This window comes from Pteropus vampyrus, unplaced genomic scaffold, assembly GCF_000151845.1.
Source record: "Pteropus vampyrus isolate Shadow unplaced genomic scaffold, Pvam_2.0 Scaffold146, whole genome shotgun sequence".
Lineage (NCBI taxonomy): Eukaryota > Metazoa > Chordata > Mammalia > Chiroptera > Pteropodidae > Pteropus > Pteropus vampyrus.
Window position 1 is genome coordinate 5,379,507 of NW_011888927.1, and position 15,976 is coordinate 5,395,482.

The 15,976-nt window shown below is 31.8% G+C and overlaps 1 protein-coding gene across 1 annotated transcript in view; it reads left to right on the forward strand.

The window, feature by feature from the left end:
* Positions 1–15,976, forward strand: part of STK17B (serine/threonine kinase 17b) — a 30,572-nt gene that overhangs the window by 7,420 nt on the left and 7,176 nt on the right. The window contains exons 2-5 of the mRNA XM_011369244.2: positions 3,513–3,678; positions 9,099–9,311; positions 13,712–13,856; positions 14,968–15,094. Coding sequence (XP_011367546.1) covers positions 3,557–3,678; positions 9,099–9,311; positions 13,712–13,856; positions 14,968–15,094 — 607 coding nt within the window. The 5' untranslated portion in view covers positions 3,513–3,556. The remainder of the gene's footprint in view (positions 1–3,512; positions 3,679–9,098; positions 9,312–13,711; positions 13,857–14,967; positions 15,095–15,976) is intronic.

Here is a 15,976-nt window from a genome sequence, read left to right on the forward strand (position 1 = left end):
TTCCTTCTAAGTAAAAAATAGGTATTATAAAACAGTATTTAACAGTATATTTGGCTATCACATTTTGAATATTTTTTAGAGGAGTCCCAGGATGAGTCTGGATTTTCACAAGTGAGTTATAATAAAGGTATATGTCTTAAGGTTACAAATTGTTATTAATTATATAGAATTATAACTATAACATTAAGTCAGAATTTCTTAAATTGTTTTTTCTATGCAGTATTAAACAAGGCATTAATTCTTGCTTAGTATTTACCCTAAATGCTTATATGGTCTCTGCATAAGAACAGACATATTATTTGGGTAATGAACAACTATCTGCTCTATCTAAATGCAGAGAAAACATTGAGGCCTTAAAAAACCTGAGCAATAATGGCTTTTGAACTTCCAGCCAAGTAAACACTGAATGTGTAAAGAGGTGTGTTTTATTAAAGTGTAGTACCTGCTTAGTGTAGATAACTTAAACATAGGAAAGTGTAAAGACTGCCATAATCCACCACCCAAAGATAATGACTGGTAACATTTTGCCATAGTTTTCCAGTCTTTTTTTCTATTTGCTTTAATATTTTCCCACAAAATTATCATATTGTATATAAAATTTTTATTTTTTTTTCACTTAATATTATATGAGTTAAAAAGATTCTTTTGAAAGCACAATTTGGAGTATATAATATTCTATTATTTAAGTGTATTTAACCATTTCCCTATTGTTGGACTCGGGTTCCTTCATTCAACAAAGTTATTATTTCTTTTACTATTATAAATCTTCATTGAAGATAAATCTTTGACTACATCTAAGACCCATATTGACTCTTTTGAAACTTGAGAGCAGAAAATACTTATATATCTTAATTCTCCTAGAGTTCTTATGAATAGATCACTTTGTGGCAGGTATATTATAGCATAATATAACATCTTAAATTCTAAAATCTAGATGAGGTGAACATCTTAGAATCAAGAGCTTCTACTCTCTCTCTATGATTGAATTTGATATGTTCTTGTTTTCATGTTTCCCAGGGCCTGATTGATGAACAGTATTGAGAATGTAGCCCAATTCTTACCCATGATACACATACATTCCTTCTCTCTCTCTATGTGTGTGTATAGCATAAATGTGATCATAAACATGCATATTCATAGACTTTTAAATTTAGAAAAAAAAATTGTAAAAGCCCAGAGACGATCTAGAAAAAAAATAGATCAAGCTTAGAAATTGATAACTGTATTGATTTTTCAGAGAAGAATATGTGACCAGTGAAACTGGGTACCATCAGAACTAAAAACAAATAGTTCATCAAAACAGAAAAGACAGAATTTTAAGAGTTGAATTTAAGCTAACTTGAGTGAGAGTTTTAATATGGAAACAGAGTACAGCTACTGAATAATGGCAGGGGACTGTATGGAGAGTATCTTTGGGTAGAATATTAACAATATTTATGTGTTGAACAATCATGATATAGTCTCAAAACTAGCATTGTGTCATTCTGCATGAGTTCATTATATTTTAATTTTTAATCTTTAGAGCTCTGCAAGATAGATGCTATTATCATCCACACTTTAGAGGAAGCAGAATTGAAGCTTTCCTCACTAGTAATTAGAGAAATGCAAAGTAAATTCAAAATTCCATTCACCTTTATCACACTTGGAATAGCAAAAATTAAAAGTCTGAACAGAGCTAATGTTGGCAAGGAAATAATAAACCCTCCCACCCAGTGCTAGTGAGAATGTAAACTGGGGATGGAAAAGAAAGGATAGACTTCAACTGTGTCTATAATGTCTTATTTATTTTTAATTTAAACAAAATATGGCAAAGTAAGAAGATTGAAAAAAAACAAGTTTGTTATGTGATATTTGTATCCCTTCCTATATGTTTGAAATAGTTATTTGTTTATTTTTAAGTAGCTTTGTTGGTTTACTAGGCTGCCATAACAGACTACTGCAGATTGGGTGACTTAAACAACAGAAATTTATTTTCTCACAATTCTGGAGAGTAGAAGTTTGGCATCAATGTTAGCATGGTTGGTTTCTTCTAAGGCCATTCTCTTTGGCTTGTAGATGGCCTTCTCCCCATGTCTTCACATGGTATTTCCTCTGTTTCTATGTCCTAATGTCCTCTCCTCTTTTTGTAATGATACCAGTCCTATTGGATTAGGGCCCACCCTAATGACCTCATTTTTAATTTAATTACCTCTTTAAAGGCCCTGTCTCCAAATACAGTCATTTTCTGAGATACTGGGGCGTAGGACTTCAACATATGAATTTTGAGGAGAGAGATAAAATTTAGCCCATAACAGTAGCAAAGTTAAATAATTTACTTAACTGATATGATGGATCATGATTCCCATTTATCCATCATACCAGCTAACTAAATTTCATACTAGCTAACTAAATTATTTAACTCACTAACCCAAAATTAATTAAGGCTTTGTTTCCCCCAAACCCAAGAGATTTAGAGAAAAAAATTTTTGCAGACTTAAGACTAAACTTGAGAAAATAGAGAAACAAACACCGAGCTCTAATCACTTTGCTTATTTACTAAGTTGAGTATAGTTGACATTTGGATTTAGGAAGATAAAGAAACAGTACATGTTAAGTTGGAAATAAAGGGAGAAAAAATGTGGCGGAGAAGGAACAAAAGCCTAGGGGATTATTATAAGATGATGCTAAAAGAATAATACTGGATTTTTTATTTATTAGATAGGCATAACTGAAAGTCAGAAGTATCTTAAAATATATAGTTTGCTATTCTGTAAATTTCGTTAATGTGAAATGTAGTTTTGATGTTAAAACTGAATACATGTAAATATTACAAAGTTCCAGATAAATATGAGCTTCAGATGTAAATCACGACTCTAGAGTAAAGCTTTCTATATGGTCAGTCACTCATCCTACAAAATTATAGAACTCTTCATACATGGCAGGCTCTGTGCTGGGTACTGCCAAAAGGAAGAAAGATTCTAAGAATGTGAAAGTTTCTGGATTTAGTACTGGAATGTAGACAGTCTGTGAAACAAGTCCTATTTCTTGTAGTCATTCAGATGTCAGTAATATAAGTCAAAAAAGGTGAATTTACCATCAAATTTGTTTGGCCATGAGAAATTTAAAGTGAATAGTCGTTACCTCGCTGTGTCCATTATTTTGTTTTATGGAGCTAGAACTTTAAAGAATGAAAGTTTAAAAATGAAATCGAATGATTTCTTGTATTAAAATTTTGTTGAACTATTTTTTAGAGAATTTTGTAAGTCTTACAGGTTTCTTATAGTATTATTCATAAAAGAAGTCAGTAACTTAGTTCAAGTGCTGTAGAGGTAATACCAATTTATGTGTGCGCTTTTTAATTTTTTACCTTGTGGGTAGAATGAATGTGCTCTTTAAATCTTCTTTTTGGTTATATGTTATAGTTATCTTTGGAGCTGTATAATGTAATGCACATTCTGTCTCAGATAAGTAACATTTTTTTCTTAATTAGATTTAAGTTATATCCTTTATCTTCTCTTTTTTTTTTTAAATAGGTACAAATAAGTGACTACAGAAGCATATCTGGAAGTCATCTACCATGTCGAGGAGAAGATTTGATTGCCGAAGTATTTCAGGCTTGCTAACTACAACTCCTCAAACTCCAATAAAAATGGAAAACTTTAATAATTTTTATACACTTACATCGAAAGAACTAGGAAGGTAAGGAAACTTTATGATGTGTATGCCGTTTAAATTAACATTTTGGACTTGTGTGTCCATAGTTATATAAAACTCGATTATTATTTAACAATGATTAGAAAGAGATGTCATCATTTCTGCTGTTATTATACAGGGTCTAGTTTTAACTGATTTGGAAATCAAATCTGTGGAGGGTTAGTGAGTTTATATGATATATCCCACCTCTAGCTTCAGAGCCCTTATCAGAAGTCAGGGTTCTTATTTGAGGCTGTGCATGGGAAGAGGCAGATTATCACTGTGAACTGCCAACAAGCTCCAAGACCTCAATTAAATTACTGTACTTGGTGCTATAGTTTCCTCATCTGAGAAGTGGGGATGAAGATAATTGTATCTTATATGGTTGTTTTGAGGACTACATTAGTTCATATTTATAAAGTACTTAGTAGAATGCTATATACATTTTTGTACATTCTATAAATGAAACCTGCACTAATACTAATCCATTTTGGCTTAACCAAGGTGTAAAATTCCTTATGGCCAAGGGGGTGACCTGAGATTATGAGACCATTTAGCACTACAATTTTAATATATATGGAATTTATAAAAGACATCCCAAGTTATTTAAGTTACATATTCAGCATCTTTCGAGCTTTAAGTTAAAGTCACTTAAAGGTTTGCAAGATGGTGATAAGTTTCTGTCTTCAGTTTGATTTTAGTTTGGAGGCAAATGTTTTGGCTTACGTTAAATGGTTTACTAAGTCCATGTTTGTATTGATAAATGTACAGTAAAATAGTATGATTGATTTTTATCTTTGAAAATCTCAATGTGAAAACTAAAACTGACAGAACCACAAAAAGCTATTCTGTTCTTAGTAGTCTTTTATGTGAAACATAAGGAGAAGTGTCCTAGCTTTTTCACCTGGCAGATGTTGGATGCAATCTTTTTCACAATAATGATGATATCTGCCTCGTCGGACTAAGAACTAAATGTGAAAGCTCATTTCATAATTCCTGGCATATTTATATTATATGCAAAATATTTGGGTATTGTAACAGTGTATTAAAAGATATAGTTTTTAAAACTTTTCAGAATGTTTTAAAGAAATTGTCCTAAATCAATAATTATTTCTCTTCGCCTTGTAACAGGAAAGCATAAGTTTTCTTTTAGTTGCCTGTATCTCACATGGAATAGTCATAGAATCTTTGCATTGGAAGGACTTCGGTGGTCAGTGGTCTTCTAATATAATATCTTATGCAGTGTAGCACTCTTTCCTATGATTTTCCTAACAAGCTGTTTTATCCAGCCTCAACTATAATGCTTCAGTGTTGGGGAACTCATTACTTCAGAATGTGTCTCTTCCATTTTGAAGACCTCTTAGTCACTGAAGGTTCTGTTTTCTACTCTGTTCACATCTACCCAATAAACAGCGTTCTCCTTTTGTAGCTGCATATAATGTCCATGTAAAAAATCCTTCAGAGGTTTGTATATGGCTAATCATTGCTAATTTCCTTTAATGCTCATATTATGGCCTGATTTCCAAATAGCCTTCCTTGATCCAGTTACTGTCTTCTGAACCAGCTTACATTTTTCATTGCCAGCCTTGAAATGAGGAGACCTAGAATGGACACAGTATTGTAATATCTAATTATCTACAATACAACAAAACTATTGAGACAGTGTAAGATTCCATTAGGAGTTTTCTTTCTTTTTTTTTCAACAGCCTTGTTAAATATGTGTCATATGGCATCCCTTTAGTATATTATAGTAAAAGCAGATTAAGCTGGAAGTCAGTTGACCTTTGTTTACTCTGAATCTAAAGTTGTCTCCAAGCTTCCTTCTGTTGCAAAAATGATCAGAAAATACTTTGAGCAGGTAACTGAATATGCCTTGAACAGTAGACACAATAAAGGGCATTCTTTTCTGTTTTTCTCAGTTACTATTTTGATGACTAAATTACATACATTTATTAATGTTGTAAAATAAGAGATATTATGGGAATTAGTGTATAAAATATTTTTTTCTTTGAGCATTTTGGAGAACCTAAACTTGAAAGAGGACAATAATAATAGTTCTTACAAAAGACATGCCATCATAAATAACAATCACAAACTTGAATCAGATATACTTTTTGACGTTTTAGAGCAAAAACTCTTGACAGAATCTAATTACAATAAATTCAGATTGCTAATATCTCATCCTAATATCTTTATGAACGAGACCTAACACCTTCCTTTTAATTAATATAGGCTAATGAGTCACATGGTAAATATTGATATATTAGTAAACCATGAGAAATTAGAAATCATGACCTTTCACCTGCCAAGAACTTTGCTTTGAGTTCTTTTGATATTGTTACCAATTTTAATATTCTATACCTTTGTGAAATGGAGATTAGGATCATAATCTTATTTTTCCTGAGGTTTGTACATTTTAAAGTATATAAATGTATAATTCTAGCATGTGGTGAACTACAAAGTTACCTTTCTAAATCAATCGCCTTTTTATTAATTTTAAGATGTTAGTTTTAGAATTAATTGTCCTTTAGCAAACTAAAAAAACATGTAAAGTTAACAGTTCATTTTTGACTATTCTCAAAACTCTTTGCATTGTTCCTGTTTTTTAACATGTTGGGTAAGGTTTCTCTACCCTTCCCCCAACTGAGGCAAGGTTTCATAGGCCTTCTGTGGTCAGAAGGGTGAGGCAGAGGCAGAAATAAACGTCAGCTTCCTTTGTGGCTTACCCTCCCCCTTCCTTTCACATTTTATTGTCTATTCTAGAATGCAGAAGGGTAACTACTAGACCTTTCACTGCTGAGAAATCTAGTCAGCTTTGCCTTTTTAGGGTATGAATTAATTATTATTGTTAAGGGTTTTAAATTTTCTTAAATATGTTTCTGTTAAATTTGATATAGGAATATTATATATGGAAGTTTATTTTTGATACTTCTGAACCACAATTAACATTTTACGGTAGATAACAAATACTTGTCTTTTTTCCAAAGTCATCTGGTAATTATGGTAAAAATATTTACTTTATTTAATAGTATATAAATTAATATATGTAAAATTTTATTGGAATTGCAAGTAAGCTTTAAAAATTTAAATGCTTTAAGTACAGAATTCAAAATAGCACAATATATGGTTGTATAGTGGGTACATAACTAGCATTCATTCAACAGATGTTTCAGTTCCTATTATGTGTTAGTTAGCAAAGTATAGCTTTTATAATTACTGTGGTAATTAGGACCCACAGGGTCTCTGCCTTTGTGGGGCTTTTAGTTAGTGGCGAATATTGACAAATAATTACCAATGTCATTTTGTCACTTTTGCCCTGGATTAATGAGAACTGCACTTAAGTAAGGCATCTTTAGAATACCTGAAACAGATAAAAATCATTATTATTTAATTTTGCTCTTTGTTTCTGAGAAAATTCTGGCTTGTAGATATATTCATAAAATTACAGCTGAATTAAATTATCACAATTGGTGCTATAAACCCAGTGTTCTTGGTTAACTCAGTTTCTGTTTCCTAATTTTTACAAGGTGGATTTCTTCATAAAACTCAAAATTTCCTTTTCGTTTTAGACAAATTTTTACTTCTAAATCTAAGTAAGAATTGTGAGAAGTAAGTTACATTTAAAAAACATATCTTAAAGGGAGGGATTGTTTTGTAGTGTTACAACAGAAAGCTAGGAATTCATATTCTACAGTTTAATTCTTGGCACTTCAATTTCATATATGAACTTTCATGTTTAATCTTAGTCTGATTCAGTTTATCCAGTATAAAATCTATAAAACATGAGTGGTTTGAATATAAAGTTCAGGAAATTATTAACTCTTTAGTGTGCTCATTAAAATGCATCCATTTGTATTCCTTTTACATACAGTAAGAAAATATCTAGTTAAAGATATCAAATCATAAGTGAAAACTTCTTTCAAATAGTCAGATTTTGCATGCAAATTTATTGAGTTGATGTATATTTTGATAAATGTAGAAAAGTCAAATTATAGCTTGGTCAAATTTTTTTTTTTTCCTTTGGCATTGGTAGCTATAGTTTTGCAACTTGATTTCCAGTATATTTCACAGGCACCAATTTGGAGGAAATTTAGGAAATCAAGAGTAGAAATCTTTGTCATCCTGGTTTTGAGACTAGCCAGTAAAATATAATCAATTTATTTTGCCCCACCCCAAATCCAAATACTAAATGTATTAGAAATAGTTTTCCATGCTAACCACCTGATATGCTATGTTAGAAGTATATTCGAAGGGAAATTAGAAAAAGAGGAGTTGTAGAACAGAAGTTAATCTCTGAAGATCCTTTATTTATAACTGATTTGTTAGTATTTAGAGAGTAATTTGAGCCTTAGGATAAAGGTTCTTAATTTTGGATTCCCTGAACTCAGGCTTAGAAGCTTTGTGAATGAATTTTGAAATCTTAACACCCTCTTGTTGAATTGTATGTAAAACTTTCTATTTAAGGGCATGTGTACATTTTTCTGAGCAGGCAGTCAATAATAGCGTTTTTTAGTTTCTTAAAATATTATTACTCAAAGTAGCTTTAGGTCTTTGGGAAACTAGATTTTGGGCAACTATAGGTTGAAGAATACACACATTTGCCAATGTCTTTAAATTTTGGCTGAGATGCTGCTTACTTCTATTGGAGACAGCTAAGCGTGTACTTATTCCTAAAATGATAAACATGATTGTAATTAGTGCATTTGTATATGGCTGTTGATAACCATTAATTTTCTTAGTTGATGGTGAAGTGTCTTTAGATACTCTCCATAGTACATATATATATATCTTTGGTATCTATTACAGGCTTCATAAACTACTAAGCAATACTAAAAGATTTACTGGTAAATCAACTGACAAATTGTGATAGAAAGCTTGCTAAAAGGTGTTGAAAGGCAAAGTGATTACACTAATAAGATTAAATGTCAAATGCCCATTTTCGCATTCATTTTAATTTTTTGTATTTGAAGGAAAGCTATTTTGATTAGAGAGTTAATGTGATACCCTATTAAGGATATGGGGTTTGGAAATATACCAAGATACATATCCTCTCTGGGGGCTGCAAAACAGAATAGCATTTACTATATAGGACTGTTGTGATACTTAAACAATTTATATCAAGAGTATGGTATGGAGTTGGCATGCAAATGTGATCTCCCCCTACAATGATAATGTATTATATTAATAGTGAAGAACAAATATAATACTGTCTTAACCTGTTGTTACATTTGCCATTTTCATTTTTATGTGATAGTACTATAAATTTTATAAAAATACATGCAACAGTTAAGAAAACAAAGATAAATTCCATGGCATTATTCTTTGAAAGGATTGACTTTAAGTTGGAAGTATATCAATATTTGTATTATACTAATATTATTCTTTATAGAAAAGTTAAAACTGATCGTCATCATTTTTCTCCCCAGAGGAAAATTTGCTGTGGTTAGACAGTGTATATCAAAATCTACTGGTCAAGAATATGCTGCAAAATTTCTAAAAAAGAGAAGAAGAGGACAAGATTGTCGAGCAGAGATTCTACATGAGATTGCTGTACTTGAATTGGCAAAATCCTGTCCCCATGTGATTAATCTTCATGAAGTCTATGAAAACACAAGTGAAATCATTTTGGTGTTAGAATAGTAAGTATGCACTTCAATAAATTTAAGTAAATTTATATTACCCATTTTAATTAGTGAGATAAGGTGACTTGAAATATCAAGAACAAGGATGATAAAAGTATGCCAAGAATTTGGAAAGATTCCTGTTGGTAAAATATTAGAGGGACATAGTTTCTATTCAAATATTTTCTTTTCACAAGGCTAAAGGTACAGTCCCACATAAACTAAAACTAATTAAATAGCACAGAATGAACAAATGACAATACAGTATTTGGGGAATGTGGTAATACAAGTATACTTTCATTGCTAATGGCACAGAAATTTGATGACTTTTTTTAGAAAACAAGCTGATGGGCAGACAGAATTGAAATCATTTATATATTTTGTCCATCTATTTGAAAAACCCATCCAAGGAAATGAACCAAGGAGAATAGAAAGGTAAACTTGCATGAAGGTATACCTAGCACAGTGTTCGTGAAAGAAACACATTTATTTAGTAGATGTGATATGCAGAACAGTATATTAGGAATTATAGCAATAAGAAATAAAATATATTTCTTCCCACAAGTCAGTGAAAAGTTGAAAACACCCAATACTCAATAATCCGTTAGGTGGGATATAGCATGTTTAAGCTAACTGGTTTATTAACCAGTATATTGGCATATGACTCTAAAATAGTGCCTGTGATACATGACAGTCTTAACATATTTATTATAAATATATCAAATATGTGTTTGACATCTGCAACAATTGGAAGAGATTAGCTAAGTGTATGTTTTAGTATGCTTTAGGTTCTGATAGTTTTTATAGTATGTTTAGTATGCTTTAGATTCTGATAGTTTTTTAAAAAAAACCTATTTTATAATAAACTAAAGAGATAAGTATTTGTTTTAGAAAAATGCATAATTCTTTATAATTCTTTGTAATTCTTTTTGGTAGCTAATCTGCATCATTGCTTTTTGAATTAAGAGTATATTAACCTAATTTTAGTATTCAGTTATCTTAAGAATGAAGAGATTTGTTTATATATTTATAAAAAAAATCAATGTTTTTATATTAGGCAAGTTGATTGTCTAGATTTAACTTTTAAATAAAAATGCTTATTTTGCAAATTGTTAAACTGACAAGTGGTTTATTTAAGAATAAATACTGTGTACATTTCCCAGAACACTAATGTACCAAAAAGGTATGTCATAGCCCCTTCAAAACAAATTAGAATTGCAGAAGAGCCCAGAATACTACCAGTATGATTTTATTTTTCACACACTTTGTGATTATTTCTGTTGGATTCTTCAACTCGCCTTTAAAAAGTTATCTACTTGAGTGACATCTGCATGTTTGATTATGTGAAAAGTAGCTAACGTTTTTCCGAAACAGTAATGGAATTCTAGGTTTTGAGGGTGAATATACACAGGAACATTGTCCACTTCATAAAATCTTCTTTTGGGGGTTCATCTAAATAGCAACAACAAAATGTATCAGAAAGTTTTGACACATACATTTTATAGATGGACTTTGTTCATATCCTGCAAATTGATTCAACTCTACCCAGTAAACTGAGTTCCATAAAGGCAGAACTCTTAGGGACCCTGTGTACCTCGGAGCTGAAGTATAGCAAGCACTCGATAAATATGTGGATTAATATATTTGATTTCTTACCAGAACAACTAAGACCTACTAAAATTTATTACTATCACTTCGGTTTAATTACTATGCCTTACCCTTTTGGGATGGCATTATCACATCAGACAATCTCAATTTAACAAAGACTTTTTATATTGCCTTCATAATCAGATTTCAACAAGAAGCCCCAAAATTCAAAAAGGCTGGATATTAGCTAGATATGGAATATTTGTTGTCATTGCAGTAAGAGCTAATACTTACTAAATATTTACCGTGTGTCAGACACTGTGATGAATACTTATACAGATGATCTGCTTTGATGTATTGTGTTCAGTACTTTACATGACTTATCTGACTTAATTCTTGCGGCAATCCAATGAAGTAGGAGCTATCATTTTTCATTATGTATCATTATGAAAAAGCAAAGGCACATTTTGTCCCAGTTCAGGTAGCTTGTGAATGGCAGAGCCACAATGGAACCCTAGGAAATCTCGATTTCAATAGACTCCCCATAAGCAATCTACTATCCTATCTCTTTTGTTCTAGGCACTGGGAAGTCTTTTACATACTTCTCAGTTGTTTTCTTGTATTTTGTTTCAAATTTTATAATTAGTGAAGGGTTTTGGCTATTGAGTTAACTTTAATGAATGTAATGTAAAATGTCAGTACATAAATTTTTGTGGTGTTCAAGAATGAATTTCTCACCTCAGCAGTATATGTTGCTGTGTATATGAAGAATTCAGATCTTTCTAGTATTTTCCATATCTAAACAGTGGATATAAATCCATATTTTATATAGTTATAATCTCAAATTATTTGGTCTGAATTTTTATTAGATATATCTTGTAAAGTGCCTATCAAAGAACTTATTTTAAGAGAATCTAATGTATCATCTTCGTTTTCTTATTCGCTTACAGTTACATTAGTAATATCTGCAGTGTATTTGCAGGAATATATTTAGACCACTTTCTATTTTGAGAGGATTGTTTGGTTAAAGCTAAGTAATGTAACCAGAAAGGGAAGGCGTGAGGGTGTCACTGGCAACCTGGCCTGTGGAGTTCCTTTTCCCTCAGGAGACCTTGAGCGTAGTTGTGATACGCAATATCAGTAAACATCTGATATTCAGACCAAGGGGCCACTAGGGGTAGTCTATTAACTATTCATAAAGATTAATTAATATATTTTTAGATGAACATGAATTTCTAATATTGTTTTTCTATGCCTTACTTTGGAGTTCATTACTATCAATTTTATAGTAAACTAAATTTTTCATACTCAAATTGTCTTTACCATGATACCTTGAGACAAATATTAAAGTTAATTTCTCATGAATTTTTTGGGAGATGCGAGGGTTTGGGTGAGTCAAAATGTGAAGTGTACATGAAAGGAGCTCTCATACCTGTTCCTTACCAGCTATCCCACAGTTTTCTCTGAACTATCACAAACAAAGTATAAAGCAGCAAATCCCTGTGGCCTCTAATTGGCATGCTCTGTACAGATGACTCAATTACAAATTACATAAGCAATATAAGGGTCAGTCCTGTGACTTTCAGTGTGAGACTCAAATTTGTTAACCCCCATTTTTTCCCCTCATGTCTCCTAATATATAATGACATGCTTCTTCCTCTTGGCAATCACTGAGATGTCTGAATTTCAGTTTCGGATATTCTGAAGAATGATTGCCTAGTCCATCATTCATTCATTCAACATTTACTAAACACCTTCAACATGCCAGACACTTCTTGATGCTGTGGATACAGCAGTGAACCAAAGAAATTTATGAAATAGTGTTTTCTAGAGTGAGCGAGTTCCTCTTTTATCACATAGAATATGCTTTACTTGAGATATTCTCAGACATACCTTATACATTTGATGAATAATCGTTAGGTTTTGTTTGTTTGTTTTTTCTTTTTTTTTGCATGATGCCTGACTGACAAATTTTATTTTATTTATTTAAATTTGGTCCTCAAAAAAATCCATTGAGTTCAGTAGTATCTCTGTTTTACAGATGGGGAAGCTCAAATAAGTGACTGACCCTAAGATATATTGCTGGTAAATAACAGATTTAGGATTTAAATTTAGATCATTTGATTCCAAATCTAGGGATTTTTTTTTTTCTTATGCCTTTTGTCAACATTCGTTAGATTTTCAATTCTTAAAAAAATAAATAAATAAAAGATTTGGGTTTTAGCCACAAGTATTCTTTGTGAAGCTGCAAAACAGAATATTGGTTAAGAATGCAGCCACTCGAGGACCTTGAAATCTCACTCATATTATACAGCTTCAGATTCTGGCCCCTGCATTTACTATGCGACCTTGAACAAATTGCTTATCTTCGTGGTACTTGTTTCTTCATCTATAAAATGGGAATAATAACCACCTATCTCATATGGTTGTCATGAAGATCAAAATAAATTATATTTATATCTATATCTAAATATCTATATCTATATAGATACAGATATACAAATGAATAAAATAGAGGCTCAGCAGAGCTGAGCGCATAGTTTAGCTATTATTTTTATTGCAGTGTTAAGGCAATTATTATTGAATTATAAAGCAATTCAATTTTATTTATCAAATATTCAAATATTAGTATCCAGAATTTGAAATATTTTTGTCATTTACTTTATTCCTTAAAGATCTCTCCCATGCCTGCCCTCCACTCCTTAAATGTGTATGTATAGAGACTAAAGTTTAGATGGCTGTGGTCTTCTAGTTAACAGATATACAGCATTTAAAAGTATCATTTTTAAGCAATAATTTTTCAAGTTTCTATTATTTTAATTTTATTTCAGTGCCGCAGGTGGAGAAATTTTCAACTTGTGTTTACCTGAGCTGGCTGAAATGGTCTCTGAAAATGACATTATCAGACTCATTAAACAAATACTTGAAGGAGTTTATTATCTACATCAGAATAACATTGTACACCTTGATTTAAAGGTAAGGTAATGTGATTTTATATAAAACTATACTTCTGTTCCTCCTCTGCTCTTAGTTTGTACAATTGCAGGCTGGTATTGGTAGGAAACAGCAGTCATCATGCTGGTCTAGACTGCACTGGGTTTGCCAGATGGACTTAATTTTATATTGGCAGAGAGAAGAAGACTGTATATGTGAGCAGCTCACATTAATCACCAGGCTCTTAAAAACCATCATTTTTCTATATTTTAAGCCTTCATCATTCTACTCCATCCCATGCTTACATCCTGGATCTTCTCACCTTATTAAACTGTCTTCTCTAAAATACTCAATTCTGACCTCTATCTCTGTAGATACCCTCCCACTAGTCCTCATTGTTTTGCTTCCATCATACTCATTTATCTTTCTCTTGAGGCTTTCAATCTTTTGACTCCTTACCCGCGTCCTCCCCTCAATACCATTCATGCCCTGATACCATTTCAACCTCTCATGTTATTATCCTTCCACAGCCACTCAAAGACCTTGAAATCTGAATCAATCTGTATCTTATCTTTTGAACATTGGACTCTTTTCTTTCTATACAATCCTCCTGCCATACATCCTACCATGCATCTTACTCTCTTACTGTCTAAGCTACAAACCTGGGAACAGTCAGACTCAGAACCGTCATACTAAACCATTTTGTTTTTGGAAATGTATGCATTTTTATTCCCTCATGCCTCCTTTTGTGCTTATTCCCCAGAATACCTTTCTAGCCAGCATATTCCTATTCATCCTTTAAGATTCAGCTTAAGCATTATATCTACTGCATAGGCTTTTTGGACTTCTTTTGGGCAGAATTCACTAATCTTAATACTGAGTATTATATATCTTATAATCAGTTAATCAATGTATGTATCCATCTTTTTCCTCCAAACCAAGAATCTTCTTTGAATGTATTTTTTACTGTTTTTATCATCGACTATGTAGTTTCTCCTAAATAGTAGTTTAGTAAATGTTTGGTGAACAACTCAGTGAAATATATAATAGCTAAGCAATAAGTTCCCCTTAATCTACCTCCAATCTGAGACTAGTATTCTTTAATCATTTGTATATTACTGACCATTTTGTTGTTGTTGTTGTGCTTTATTAGCCACAGAATATATTATTGAGCAGCATATACCCTCTTGGGGACATAAAAATTGTGGATTTTGGAATGTCTCGAAAAATAGGAAATGCATGTGAACTTCGGGAAATCATGGGAACACCAGAATACTTAGGTAAGAATTCCTTCGTTATTTTCTACACCATTTTGAAATTTATTAACTAAATGATACCTCTGTAAAACTATATTTTAGAGCATGTAATTCCAGAATGTATTTGGTTCAAGTATTTTAGTGCATTGAAATTCAGATATGACACACTTGAATGAACTGTAGTGAATGTAGGATTATTGAGACATTCGTAACTATAGGACATTGGACATATAAGTTCAGAAGTTTAATATTTGTGTGTAAAGGCTTTGTACACAAAGAAAAATGAGTCAAAGGGAAGTTAGGAAGCAGGAAAAAATGAAAAGAGAGGAAAACAGAATCAAATGGCCCTTTATTGTATTTGAAGCCAGGCTGTTGGATAGAGGTAGTTTCTATTTCTGTCCTGGTCCCAAATCTAAAGCTGTTGATATCTTCAGTTTGCAGGAATTGCTAGCAGGACTTCTTGTTGTTTGTTGCTGCTGCTTTAAAATGTGGTATTTTGCCTATGGTTGTAAAAGAATTTTAAAGAAGGGTGACAAAAAAATCCTGTGATTATATGTCTAGGAATATTGTTCTAAAACAACAAATTAGATTATGCAGATGAAAGATTTTTAAGTTGTATGAAGCAGCGTATAAATTTAAAGTTTTTATACTTTTATACTTATAATCTTTTTATGCTTTTTTATTGTTGCTTATATTGCTATCCCCGTGCAGGCACTGAAAAGATACAACTAAACAAAACAAGGTGCTACTCATCTAGGCATCTGACTTCCCAAAATGAAAAAGCAAATTCCTAACTTCGAATGCTAATAGAGGCTATTGTAATTATAGATAAATTATTGTAATTATAGATAACACATCTCACAGAAATATATGTAAAGGTGGTAGGTGGCGCAATGGCAGCTGACA